The sequence below is a fragment of the Rutilus rutilus genome (assembly GCF_951802725.1).
Source record: "Rutilus rutilus genome assembly, chromosome: 20".
NCBI classification, from domain to species: domain Eukaryota; kingdom Metazoa; phylum Chordata; class Actinopteri; order Cypriniformes; family Leuciscidae; genus Rutilus; species Rutilus rutilus.
Genome location: NC_140225.1, coordinates 5,862,649 through 5,876,744, shown reverse-complemented (window position 1 = coordinate 5,876,744; position 14,096 = coordinate 5,862,649). Strand labels below are relative to the sequence as shown.

At 35.0% G+C, this 14,096-nt stretch overlaps 1 protein-coding gene across 1 annotated transcript; it reads right to left on the bottom strand.

Annotated features, from left to right (window-relative positions):
• Window positions 1–187: 187 nt before the first annotated feature.
• On the bottom strand, window positions 188–13,292 carry capn1a (calpain 1, (mu/I) large subunit a). The gene is made up of 22 exons (XM_084390865.1): window positions 13,172–13,292; window positions 11,762–12,008; window positions 9,126–9,195; window positions 8,038–8,156; window positions 7,626–7,759; window positions 7,279–7,447; window positions 6,574–6,657; window positions 6,402–6,487; window positions 6,251–6,325; window positions 5,984–6,144; window positions 5,079–5,248; window positions 4,611–4,622; window positions 4,220–4,431; window positions 3,461–3,500; window positions 3,278–3,343; window positions 3,147–3,204; window positions 2,990–3,054; window positions 2,514–2,582; window positions 2,317–2,395; window positions 938–1,051; window positions 781–839; window positions 188–697 (listed from the first exon to the last, which is right to left on the bottom strand). The coding sequence occupies exons 2-22, from the start codon at window positions 12,005–12,007 to the stop codon at window positions 671–673; spliced, it is 2,115 nt and encodes a 704-aa protein (XP_084246991.1). The 5' UTR covers window position 12,008; window positions 13,172–13,292; the 3' UTR covers window positions 188–670.
• Window positions 13,293–14,096: the final 804 nt, after the last annotated feature.

Below are 14,096 nucleotides of genomic sequence, written 5' to 3'. Positions count from 1 at the left end.
TTGTTATAATTTTGTAGAGATTGTTACATTATCCATTGATTTAAAGCGCATCATTTCTGTTTATAGTATTCCCAAACATGCATGAATTAAATTAGACTGAAATCACCATTAAATGCTCCAATATGACTCGCTTGTAAGAATGTTTCAGGAAGACTTGTTTTTCAGAACATATGAAATGAAACAAGTTAAATTTTAACAACAGTGTTTATTCTAAAGCTCTGATCATAGGGAGTGACAATAGCTAAACAATTTTTGCATTATGCATCTAAAGCTTTTTTAATAGGATGCATTAGTTCACCTTTTCAGAGCACATGAAGTACACTATGGCACTGTCAGTACACAACCTTTTGGAAACGAAGGCAGGTCTTCTTTTAGGACAAATGCAAAACGTGAAGCTCACTTGATATTTATCCCATGCACATGATGTTTTCTCAGCCATTCCATCAGTCCTAGAGAAGCGGTAAGTGGAGGTCCTCTTCTCGTGTTTCACACTAGAGGGGTTTCCTTTGTAGTGTAACTACAATATGTTATATTAATAAATCCTTTAAAAAAACTAGTAGCACTTTATTCTAATGAGGTTATAGTGGAAATGAGATTGTCGCATGAGGAGTTCAGCATTGAGGCACTTTGCAGCAGGTTCTTGAGTTGGACATTAATGAAATGGTTTACCTCAACCACACATAGTCATAAAGAGCCACTAAACAAAAGGAAAGAGAAAGAATGATAAGTGTTTTGTAGACATTTGAACATTTGAATAATCAAGAAATCAAACCAAAGCACCTCAGACAAGTTCATCTCAGCCGTTCCTGTTCCATCAGTGTCCAACTGCTGAAAAGTTCCTACAAGGAAGTGCAAGACTATGAAGGCGCTAGCATAACGTTTCAGTGTAATTTTTAATAATTAAAAGGCACCATGTGATTCAAAGAGAAACACCTACTGAACATGCACTCGAGTTTGATCAAGCAGCAGACAAAGTTATCAAAATCGATGACCTCATTCTCAGCGTATCTGGCAACAAGGATCTGGTTGAGTCTATTGTTGAGTTTAAAGCCTGTAAAGAAAGTGAACAGGGTGGGCTCTCAGAGAATATTATGGTAGCACTTTACAATAAGGACCAATTAGTTAATACTACTTAATGCATTAACTAACAATGAGCAATTCGTTTGTAACAGTATTTATTAATCTTTGTTAGTTATGCTAGTTAATAAAAACAACTGTTTATTGTTAGTTAATTTCAGCTCAAGTCCATTAAATAATGTTAATAGATATAAAGTTTTGATATTAGAAATGTATTAGTAAATGTTGAAATTAACATTTAAAGGGATAGTTCACCCAAAAATGAAAATTCTATCATTGTTTACTCACCCTCAAGTTGTTCCAAACCTGTATGAGTTTCTTTGTTCTGCTGAACACAAAGGAATATATTTGGAAGAATGTTTGTAACCAAACAGATCTCAGTCCCCATTGACTACCATAGTATATTTTTTTCCTACTATGGAAGTCAATGGGAACTGAGATCTGTTGATTACAAACATTCTTCCAAATATCTTCCTTTGTGTTCAGCAGAACAAAGAAACTCATACAGGTATGGAACAACTTAAGGGGGGGTAAATGATGACAGAATTTTCATTTTTGGGTGAACTATCCCTTTAAGATTAATAAATGCTTTATAATTATTTTCACTGTAAATTCATGTAAACTAATGTTAGTTTAGAAATGTTCACAAATGGAACCTTATTGTAAAGTGTTACCATTACATATCATTCAAAAGTTTGGGGTTGGTAAGATTTTTTTTTCAATGTTTTTGAAAGACGTTTCTTATTCTCACCAAGGCTGCATTTAAAAATGATACTGCATTTAAAATATATTGTCACAAAGGCTTCATTTTTCTATTTTTATACATTTTAAATGTATTCCTGTGACAGCAAAGCTGAATTTTCAGCAGCCATTACGTTTAATCATTTAGCTGATGCTTTTATCCAAAGCGACTTGCAAATGAGGAGAGCAACAGATGCGATCAAAACAACAATAGGGCGACAATATGCAAATGCTGTGACTCATTAATGTACAGTTTTTTCAGTATTTCTTTGATGAATAGAAACTTCAAAAGAACAAATAGAATTGTTTTTTATATTATAAATGTCTTTACTGTCTGTACTGTTACTGTACTGAATAAAAGTGTTAATTTCTTTAAAACAATTATGGCTGATAAATATTAATGGACAGCAAATTATTTTAATTCACCCTTCATTGGCAGGTGTGGCAAGTTTTTGGGCCCTGTTCGTGAGTTTGTGCCAATAATGAATGCCTCTTTACCTGCTGATTCTACAGCGAGACGCATCTCATAAGAGTTCATAGTCCCTGACTTATCAATATCAAACTCTCTGAAGATCCCCTGAGCGGAAAAAAAAATGCATGAATTATTTCTATTGAACAATCTATTGAATAATCATCTATAAACATTTCAGAATTCATGGGATTTATTCAGTAGGCTAAGTGTGGTCTCCACTCACCAGCATCTTCCTTATTTTGTTCCAGAGGATCTGAAACTCTACTAAACCCAAACGTGCACTACCATCTTTCTGATGAACAGAGTCAAGAACAAACACTGACACAGGTTGTCTGATCACAACTGACATGATGTCAATTACCACAGAAAATGATTTAGCAAAGCATTGTTCCAGAATAAACTATTTGTTATATTATTTACATATACTGCTAACCTTTCTGTACAAAGCTATATCCAGTATTTCTGCTGTCATTGCCATTTAAAGCAAAAAAAAAAAAAAAAAAATCATCTTGTTTCGGCTTTGTTAAATTTCGTAAAAATATACACTTCCACTGTATTTGCATTAATGTAAACAGGATTATTGCCCATTTACAAACTCAAAAATGATTTTCCGTAGTAATCGACAGAATAACACAGATGATGTCAATAGAGCTTAACTTGTATCTAACCCAGAATACTCTTTTAAATTGTGAAGGATACATCCAAGAGGTTGACCATCGTTCTGCAGGACTCCATGCTGAAGCCATCTGTCTGTAGATCCTTGTCTGAGAGAGAAATGGTTCATTCAATTCAGTTAAACAGGTTCATTTTGACTGAGTCAACTCCAAGTGTGAGCAAACTGTTATGTGTTACTCACGTCTGGACACTACTCTGTTGAGAATAGTCCTGAGTTCACGGACAGATATCTCCATATCCTAAAACAAGACAAAAAATGATCAATTACATGCACAAATCTAACATTAGGACCATTTTTATATATTCACTCACCTCTCCAGCCAGCTGCCCAAACATAGACTTGAAAGAGTCATCAATGTCATCCTCTGTAATTTCTGCCTATAAGAAAACCAAAGAAACCATATTTATTAAACAGTATGAACTTACACTCTAAAGCACTTGGCATCTATTTTTATGTCAGAAAGTTTATATGATAATGTAGATCCAAAATCTTACCTCATCCTCCAGGTCAGCTGAAATCTCATCATCCAACTCCCTTTGAAGAGAAAACATATTGTATTGAAGGTAATGGGTTAATAACCCTCATGTCATTCCAAACCCAATTTTCTTTTTTTCCTATATAACACTTACGATTCTGGTCTCATTTCCACTGTCTTGCATTAGAGGACTTTTATTTTGAATTTGTATTTGCCATTTCTATTGTTTCCAGTGTTCACTTCCCATGTTTAGTTCCCATTTTGCTTTGTTTCTATAGTAAACCTTGTTTGTTTCCATAGTGATTGATTTCCATCAACTGTTCCTAGTTAGTGTCTCGTTATCCTGTGTATTTATACCCCAGTGTTTCCCTAGTGTCTGATGTTGTCCATTGTGAATGTCTCGCGTGTGTTGTCAGTTCTGTTTTTGCTTACCTTTCCCTGTTTTTTGGATTTACATCTCCCTTTGCCTGGATTTACTTTTGTTTTGTTTGTTTAAATAAAAGTTAATGTTGCAATTGGATCCTGCTCCCCATCTCTCTCAGAGATGTATCCCGCGTAAAAGTAATACATGACTATAGATAATTACCATACAACAAAAATAGCACCAAGGAAGTAGTTCAATGTGACTAGTGCACTATATTATTATATGCAAATGTAGTTTTATTAAAAAAAAAAAAAATGAAAATTCTGAAAATTATCACAATAATTTAATAATAATAATAATAATAATAATAATAGGAAAAATGCCTGAAGTTCTCAAACACAAACACACACTCACTCTGTCTCTGACTGCTTCTCTGTGAAGACTCTTAGGACAAAATCAGCCTCTTGGCTGGGTTCGAAGGTGGAGGGGACGATGATGTATTCCCCAGGAGGGAGGCTGAGACGGGTGCTCACCTCACGCAGGTTGATGAAGGTCTCGGAGCGGGCGCTCGATGAGTTTGTCAGGAAGAAGTCCTTTTTAAGGTGCACATTCTGACAGCCTGCGTACTGCAGACAGACGGAAATTATAAATGAAGTTTCTGTTATTCCACTGTGAATAATCTAGAGGAAAATTCAATCTTCAAACCTTCCGTTTTAAAAATAAATGACCTGTTTATGGAAGTACACAAGCCATTATGATGTAGTCAAACCTATTTAACAAAGAAATTGTTGACATGGGATCATACCTCTTCAGGAATCTGCGAGGAGGAGAAAAAAGAAATGGAAAGAAAAAAATATTTTGTATTATTTTGTAATGAACAATGAATTGTTTTATTTTAATTTTTGTTTTACTACTATAATTAATTATTAGATACGAAAAGCACTGAGGAAAATCTTTTACAATGTCAGAAAACAACTAACTTTGTAAACAAAGCCTTGTAAACAGCTAGCTAAGAACTAGCTTTGTAAAACAAAGCTAACAAATCAATATTTGGTGGCCACCAGCTGCTTTCAGTCCTACAGTGCATCTCATCCTAATGAACAGAGCCATTCTTGCTTGAACACATGGATGGGAAACATTGTCAGGAAGAAGTCCTTTTAATTTGCTACCTGTTCTTGCAATATTAAAAAATGTGCATATAAATATGATTATTCGATTGCCAGCTTGTTCAGCATAACAAACATCTGAACATGTTGGAAAGGGACCTCTTCACCTCATAGAGCGCAAAACCGATGGTGTGCATGTCCTGGCCGTGGCGGCGGTGCCGTCTGCGGTCTTTCTGCATTAAAGCCACCAGTAAGCTGCAAGCCACTTCTTCATCCTCCGGGTCATCATCTTCCTCCAGCAGCGTGATCTTATACTGTGGATTGATCCAAAATGTGTCTGCCAAATAGTACAGGAACACATACAGTTATGGGGATCAAATCCCAGGTAAAGCTGGTAGCTGAGTTTGATTCATGCATTAATAATTGTTCATGATATGAAGCTTTAATGCACTACTGTTCAAAAGTTTGTAGTCAGTAAGATTTCTTAAAAAAAAGGGAATTTTTTATTTTTTAATACTTTTATGCAGCAACGATGCATTAAATTGATCAAAAGTGACATCTATAATGTTGCAAATGATTTTCTTTTGAACTTTCTATTCTTCAAAGAATCCTAGAAAAAAGACAAGATATTACGACCAAGATATTAAGCAGCAGAACGGTTTTCAACATTAATAATAATAAGAAATGTTTCTTGAGAAGTAAACCAGCATATTAGAATGATTTTTGAAGGATTGTGTGACACTGAAGACTTTAGTAATGGCTACTGAACATTTTAAAATATATTAAAATAAAAAAACAGTTCTTTTAAATTTTTACAAATATTTCACAATATTACTTATTTTACTGTACTGTTGATCAAATAAATGCAGCCTCTGTGAGCATAAGAGACTGTATATCCAATATGTAGTGTATATCCAAACATTTCCTCTTCCAGAATCTCTTTATCATGTTTTTCAAAACATATGGACATTTGTAAAGCCTATGAATGTGGTAGAGACTCCCACTATGAGCACCAATACAACCACACTGTGACCTCAACCGATAAAATTGCTGGACATGGGGTGTAACTCACTGGGATTATTTCGGCAGCCTCCTGCGGTACTTCCTTTCCGCCAGGCACCGTGAAACTTGATGGTGTTCCAGTGGCTCAGGTCATCATCACTCAGAGCATCAGGGGACAGATTACAAATCTCCAGCCTGGAGAACTGCCGCAAAAACTCACTGAATGACATCCTGGGGACAAAGGGAGCCGTTTCTTTATGCGGTGACTGTGAGAGTACACAATGCTTATTGGTCTACTGTTGTGTCAAATTCAATTTGTATTGCTAATACAGCTCACCAGAACTCTCCATCCTCCATTTGTAAGTGCAAGTCTTCTTTTTCAGATGGATCGATCTCGTCCCATTCAGGAGAGCTGAGGAGGAAACACACGGTCTTCTTACTCAATGACTTGGGCTGAACTGAATGAGTATTTCTGTGTTATTTCTTACTCATCACTCCAGGCCCCCGTCCATTCTACCTGACCCCACGGGTTACGGATTCGGATAAGCCTCTCCGTATGGCCCCTAAATTCCACCTATCAAAGAGGAGAGAGATCTCACACGAAAGCACACAAAATTGAACTCCAATATGTCGATGATCAACATACACTGGGAGCGTTACCTGTTTGAGAGCAGTCACTGAGTAAGCGTGGCCCTTAACCAGCTTCTTAAACGTCACCGATTCCATGTCAAAGGCACTGGTGATCTGGAAAACAATTATAAATAACAAATTAATATAAATCTAGAAATAGGTAAATAAATGCATGAGAATAAATGTTGAAAGAAAAATGAAATTACCTATATAAAAAGGGATATAAAGCAATCAATCGAAAAATAAAGAAATATTTATTTATAATATATAGGCTATATATGCTGATTTATTTAATCAAAAATGCAGTAAAATGAAGTAATATTTATAATTAATAAAAAATATAAATCAATACTTTTAAAAACACAATTTGTTCTTGTGATGTCAAAAGCTAAATTTTCAGCATCATTACTCCAGTCTTCAGTGTCACATGATCCTTCAGATCATTCTATTATGCTGATTTACTGCTCAAGAAACAGTTCTTATTATTATACACATATACATATACACATAACTATGAATATAATAAAAAAGAAAAAAAATTAAGGGTAGTGTATATGCTTGACAGCCCCAAAACCATCCCTATCATCTAAACAATTAACAGCAGATTGGACATTCTGATAAATATTTGCATTAAAAGTGGAAAAACAATCTTACTGGTTTCTAGCAACATGAGTTCAAGTAGGTAACAACTTTAATTTTTGAGTGAAGTATCCCTTAAGTGAATAAAGCTCTCACATCAATTGAGCAGCCCAGCAGGGAGCCTCTCTCCAGGGCTTTGCCGATGATTCGGTACAGGTCTCGCGGAGCTTTCCGGAGCTCGTACATCTCTGAGACCCCTCCGGTGAAATCCTCAAAACCCTCAGTGGTGGAGCCTCCAGAGAGAGCTTCATAGGAGCCATTTAACCTGGCACAAAACACACACACACACACACACACACACACACACACACAGGTGAGGAGACTGTACTCAGACCAAATAAAATCTTCTTAAATAAGACAGTATGAGTGCACTTTTGTAAATGATTCTTGTTTAGTAAGAACAAAATTTGCTGATCTTTACCAAAATGTCTATCAGGACATACTTTGCATAGGCCTTTTCAACCAAGGCACTCCAGAACTCATTTCCCTCTGCTGAATGGACAAACATGAGCTCTCCGTCTTTGACTGGGAGTCGATCGTCAATCACAACGTCGACCCACTCGCCAAACTGCCAGAACTGCAGAACAGAAACAAGCAACTGTATGAAGAAAAAGCTGAGAGGATTCCAGATGAAACAGGTCCGTAGTGTCACAAGATCCTTCAGAAATAATTTGGTTCTTCTTCAGCTGTGCTGCTTAATATTTTGTGGAAACTATGATCCTTTTTTTTTTTTTTTTTTTTTTTTTTTTTTAAAGAATGCTTTGATTAATAAAGTTCAAAAATAACACAATATTTAGATTTTGTTTTATCATTTACAAAAATAACTTTTAGAGCATGAATAGTGTGTTTCAGAACCTGAAAGTGGAATATTCCAGCATAGTCATCCTGAAAGTTCTGGCCATGAGGTACAACCCTGTGGAGGAGTTTTTCATTCAGAGTCAGAGAACCTATAGCAGCGAGGAGCCAGCAGTCGCCTGAGCAGGAAAAAGAAAAAAGAAAACGATATATATATATAACAGATGAGACAAGGAGAAATAATGGCACTTATTCAAAAAGCTTTTTAAACTGTGATTCTAAAATCCCTGAATAAAATGCCATTCATATTTTGTCTTTTAATACAACACAGCAGTTGAACTGTCAATTTACAACCAGCAGGGGGACACAAAGAAAGGGGTGGGGTTTATTTTCTCTGTGAGGCCTGTGTACCCATTCCTGTTAACATCCCACTCAGATCTCCAACTCAGAGCGGAGGAATTTTCCACAGCTTTAAAAGCGCCAGGGGCCGGCGGCAGGCCCAGCCTAAGCAAATCTAGGCTCAAATATATGAGAGATTTTGAATGGTTTAACACTTTTGGTCACTTTATAATTTCCATTATTCCATTTATGTTATCTCCTAAGATTGATGAACTTTCTATTATTGTGAAAATACTAACAAATATGAGTATGTTTGTGCAGACTGCAGACTTTCACCTGGTAGTGAATTTGAGAGTTTTAAAGCAGTTAATGTAATAGGAGCAAACGTACAGAGATACAGATAAGTTTATCTCCTAGTTTTGATGACTTCTATTATTGTGAAACATGGAAAATGCTAACAATAAAGAATAAGTAGGTGTGTGCAGACTTGTAATGTATTTGCTTGTTTTACACTAGCTTAATAGAAAGCAGACATATGTAATATAAAAGGGCGGTAACTTATAAAAATCATCTGTCATGCACATTGATTAAAATAAGTTGGCACGACACATGCACTGACTCAAGGTCCGGAGGAAACGGATGAGTCACATGCAGACACGCCTCAGGTCAGTTATATGAGCTGCTCTTTCTGTCGTGACTCATGCTTTAAGTTTGCTGGTACAGCCACAGAATCATTTAGAGGCGATTCCTGCATAGCACCAACACTTAGAAACTATACTGGATGACTTTTGTACAGGCAGAACACTTACCCAGAGCTCCCTGACAGACGTCTGTCCGCGAAGCTCCTCCCACAATGAACTGAGGATCATCACAGAGCTCCTGCAGAAAACGAGGGATTAGAGGGACTGGCACTGGAATTTGGAAGCCTAAAAGTTTTTATTACTAGCAAGATTGAAGCAAGCAAGACTTTATAGGAATAGTTCAGCCAAAAATGAAAAAGCACCCTCATGTTAGAACAAACCTGAATGTTTTTTTTGTATGGTACATAGGGTTGCAAAGGGGCTGAATATTTCTGGTAAATTTCCAGGAACTTTCTAAAAGTTCCAGAAAATTTCCAAATAATCCTGAAAAGTTTCCAAAAAATCCTGAAAAGTTTCCAAAAATTCTGGAAACTTTGCAACCCTAATGGTACACAAAGGATAAATGTGAAAAACCTTTTTGATGAACTGCCTTTGAATGGAACGGTGTTATTTTATGACTGAGAGATAATTATTTGATATTTTGCATTAGTTTTTACTTTTGTATTTTCCATTTTCATTTGAAAGTTTTAGTAATTTTGTTGTTTTTGTCATTATTATTAGTTAATGTTTTTTTTGTTTTTTTTTTATCTACAGTATATAGTTATTTTAGTATGGAAGCTTGTTTAAGTCACAGAAGAAAAAAAAAGAAGTTAATTACGACTTTTTATTTCACAATTCTGACTTTTTTCCCCCTCGCAATTGCGGGTGAGATATAAACTCACAATTGCGAGAAATAAAGTCTGAATTGCGAGATGTAAACTCACTATTGTGAGAAAAAAAAGTCAGAATTGTGAGCTGACTTTTTTCCTCAGAATTGTGAGATATAAACTTGCAGTTGTGAGAAAAATAAGACTTGTGAGATAGAGTCGTAGTAATACATATATATTTTAGTAGTAGTATATGGGTCAATGACGTGACGGGTCATTTTTTTGTCCAAAGGCCTTAATAATAATAAAAAAACAAATATATAACATCCAAAGTATCCAAAGTAAGGTAGTACAACTTGATCTCTTTTACTCAATCCAAAAGGTTTTAATTATATTTTACTACATATAAAGGTATTTTGAAGTGTACATATAAAGATTTTGAAGTGTCAAAAGGTCATTCGGTAAAACCGATATAGTAAATATTTAAATGGAATAATATTGTTTTTAATAACTAAAGGAACTACAATAATACAAATATAAAGCAGATAAGGCTCTTTTTTTTTACATTTCCCCTTTTCTCCTTTCCCTGTGCAATGTTTTACTTGAATATGTTGGAGTGTTTAGAGTAGTCCAATAAATGATTACATTTATGAGATCAGTGATAATTTTATTTAATATTTCTTCTGTGGTACACACTATATACTATCTCAACATCAATGTCAAATCAGTTTTTAACTTTCAAATCAGTGGTTAAACCGAATGACTTTTTTGGTGACAAATTTTTTCCATCTTGTAAAAAATGACAAAAAACAGTGTTAATTGATTGTACAAACCACAAAATCTTATTGTTAACACCTAGGTAAACTAAAAAATGGTTTCCAATATAGTTATATCTCCATTCTATTTTTTTACACTTTTAAAAACCTTATTCGTCAATGACCCATATATTATTGCAAGTAAAAAATTTTTTTGCGGCTTAAGTTTTAGTTCATTATAATAACCCTGGTATGGAAAAGAACATATTTTCGTATATTATGGAAAAAAATAACAGGCTTTGGAATGACATGAGCACAAGTACTGCTGCCACACCTATGTTGCCAGAAAAACATATTCATATTCTTTAAAGAAATAACAATGGCCAGTCTGAAATGAGACCTTCATTCCTCCAGAGGAGGCGTGTGTATTTTGACTAAGTGTGTCAACAGAAACGTTATAATCCATGTGTTGTGTATGCAACTTTATAATAGTGACAACAGCTGCAGTAGAGACTAGAGAGAAGGAGGAGTCATTCTGACTGCAGGGATGAGCGGGCCCACAATGAAGAGCATGTTGCTGTCTAGACTGCTATACAGTATATACACAAAAGTATGGTGTCAGTAAGATTTTTTTAATTCATCAAAAGTGACAGTAAAGTCATCTCTAATGTTACAAAAAACATTTATTTTAAATAAATACTGTTCTTTATATTTATCAAAGAATCCTGAAAAAAAAAAAAGAATCATAGTTTCCACACAAATATTAAGCAGCAGAACTGTTTGCAGAACAACATTGATAATAATAAGAAATGTTTCATATTAGAATGATTTCTGAAGAATCATGTGACACTGAAGGCTGGAGTAATGATGCTGAAAATTTAGCTTTGCATCACAGGAATAAATTACATTATAAAATATACAAATGGAAAAGGATTTATTTTAAATTGTATTTCTATTTCACAGTATTACTATTTTTACTATTTTGATCAAATGAATGCAGCCTTGGTGAGCATAAGAGACTAAGAGGTAGTGAATATATAAGCGTTAAGACAATATAAGACAATGAAAGTCAGCGTGGTCCAATATTGTCATTGAATTTCATTGCATGGACAAATAATTTCATAATTCCATATTTTGTGTTCCACCAAAATAAAAAAGTCAGGTTTGGAATGACATGAGGGTGAGTAACCTAACCCTAACCGTTTTAGACAACCACATCTAATAACGGAGCTTTTTTCCTTACCGTAGGGCGCATCCACTCCACATTCTGGGTTTTGGAGGAATGTGGGGCGAGTTCTTTGAAGCCGAGCGAGGGCGGTTCGGCTGGAAAGCAGGGGTCTTCAAACAGGTAGCCCCCTTCCAAACATTCCTGTTTGAGGGCCTCAAAATCCTGGTTCTGGAAGTGTAAAGCTTGCTCAAAAGAGCCCACGCCATCTGCCTTTAGCCTGTTAGCACTGATCTGTGATGAGATCCCTCCATATGTGAACATGCTGGAGCGGTGAGATGCAGACCGGGTATAAATAGCAAAACTGATACCAAGATTCACACCCACTCCACATTTAAAACTCACTCCATATCACTCTAACATCATTTTTGTGCCTTTGTCTGGACATTGCATTTTGCCATAAAAAAACAAAAACAAAACCCAGAAAAATAAAAAATGTAGGCCTACATGTAAATGTCAATCATGTACACCATCAGCTTTCAAAAGACTAACACTGGTGCTGAGATCCCATAAACCTTAATTTACAGTATACATGTACAAATGGACTTACTGTTCAAAATGAAGACAAAAAGTATCTTTACACTTTGTGGTTGTTAAACATTATAGGAATAAGTTAATGTGATTCCATGTTAATGTGGAACATGGTAGCCTAATTGAACAAATGGCCAGAGAAAAATAACTCTGAGAATAGTTGTAAATCATGTAGAAGGTTTGATGTTAAATACTGTCTTTGATAATTGGGATGCTGCTCTGTGGCTCTTCTCAGTTCAATATGTCCATAAGGTTTTTACAGTAATAATCTGTTTCTCAATGTCCAGTCTTAAATATTTGCATGCCAAATACTTTTATGCTCAAAATGCCACACCAATGGCATCTTATCTCGATATAAATGATTGATCAAACACAAACTGAGAGCCTCCCATTCATTTCAACACAGGAATCACACTCAGTGTAATATCACAGGCTGCACTGTATAAACAAATGTACGAAAACTACTGAAACGTCGAGAAATCAACAACAGGACTGTTTTAAACCTCGGCTCTATCAGTAACATTTTAAAAACACTTTTAATGGCGATTTATTTGGTGTCTTGTTCTGTAGGCTACATTTCTTTTCTAAAATGTAAAGAATGCCAAACATTTGTCTTGGTGTTGTCTTACTCCATTAAACCTTCGCAAATCACTGCGGTTCACTTAATTATTAACTTCAACTTAACAGCAATTTTTTTTTTTAGCGATACTAGGCTACGATAGCTAGATGTTTCTAAGCTTTAATATGCGCAAAACATTCATATCTGACACTGAATAAAGTGTCCAATGCGACAAACTAACAGCAGGCCGACGGAGACCAACAACACGGACAGAATAAAGCTAAATAAATCTCGACGTGATTCATTGAGGGTAGAAATACAAGAACCGCTAAACTTGCCTTGCAACTGCGGTCCGGTCTGTCTCTTCTGTGATGGGAATGTGTGAAATATACAGTTCTATTCGTCCGCAAGATAAGCGACACACGCTTGTATCAGAGCTTCAGTGTGTGTGTGTGGGATAGTCCAGAGAGGAGGCGGAGCGATACAAGAGCACCTGTCACAACATAACGGACCAGTGCTATACAAATTCCTGATCTGAATAATTATTAGTGGATTTGAAAGGGTCTGACCCATTTAGCTGAGCCTTGAACATTGCTAACGAAAGTAGAAACAATAACTAAATATTATTTTTACATTACTTATTTCATACAGTATACTTTCATCAGATATTTAAAATATTACAGTAACAACAAACGTTTTAAGTTGGCCAGAAAGTGCTAAAATTATTGACAGAAATTCTCCTTAAAAGTCGAACCCCTTGAAAGTAATTGAATAATTTGAACACTGGCAAGAGCAAGTTATAATAAAAGATAACTTTATTTGTTTACCTAAAGCAACAAGGCTTTGTATTGTACACATTTTTAAATTCCAAATGGTAGCCTACACAAGGAAATACCAATGCTTGCAAGGCAGCAATAAAAAAATAAAATAAAATAAAAAGAGTAAATTTGGTTTAAAAAAATCTTGAATTTCATTCAAAGTTTAAAGTTCACAAACATTTTTATCTTAGCACTATAGATTATCTACAAACTAAAGTTTGAATAGAGTATGTGCATTAAAAAACACATAAATCGAAATGATAGTTTTGTGGCTATTAACACCTGAATTGATTATTGTGCAAATCATGGTTCTTTGTCGTGATAATGTGGCTATATATATATATATATATATATATTTATTTAATGGACAATCCCCAAGATATGTCCAATTCAAATTTCAATAGGAAATGCATTGACATAAAAAAAACAAAAAACAAAAAAAACA

Coding starts and splice junctions, on each gene's coding strand:
- capn1a (XM_084390865.1), bottom strand. CDS start 12,007: ATGTTCACATATGGAGGGATCTCATCACAGATCAGTGCTAACAGGCTA. Junction 3,205..3,277: donor TTGGGCAGCTGGCTGGAGAG/GTGAGTGAATAT, acceptor GTCTTGTTTTAG/GATATGGAGATATCTGTCCG. Junction 698..780: donor CTGAGATGAACTTGTCTGAG/GTGCTTTGGTTT, acceptor CCTTTTGTTTAG/TGGCTCTTTATGACTATGTG.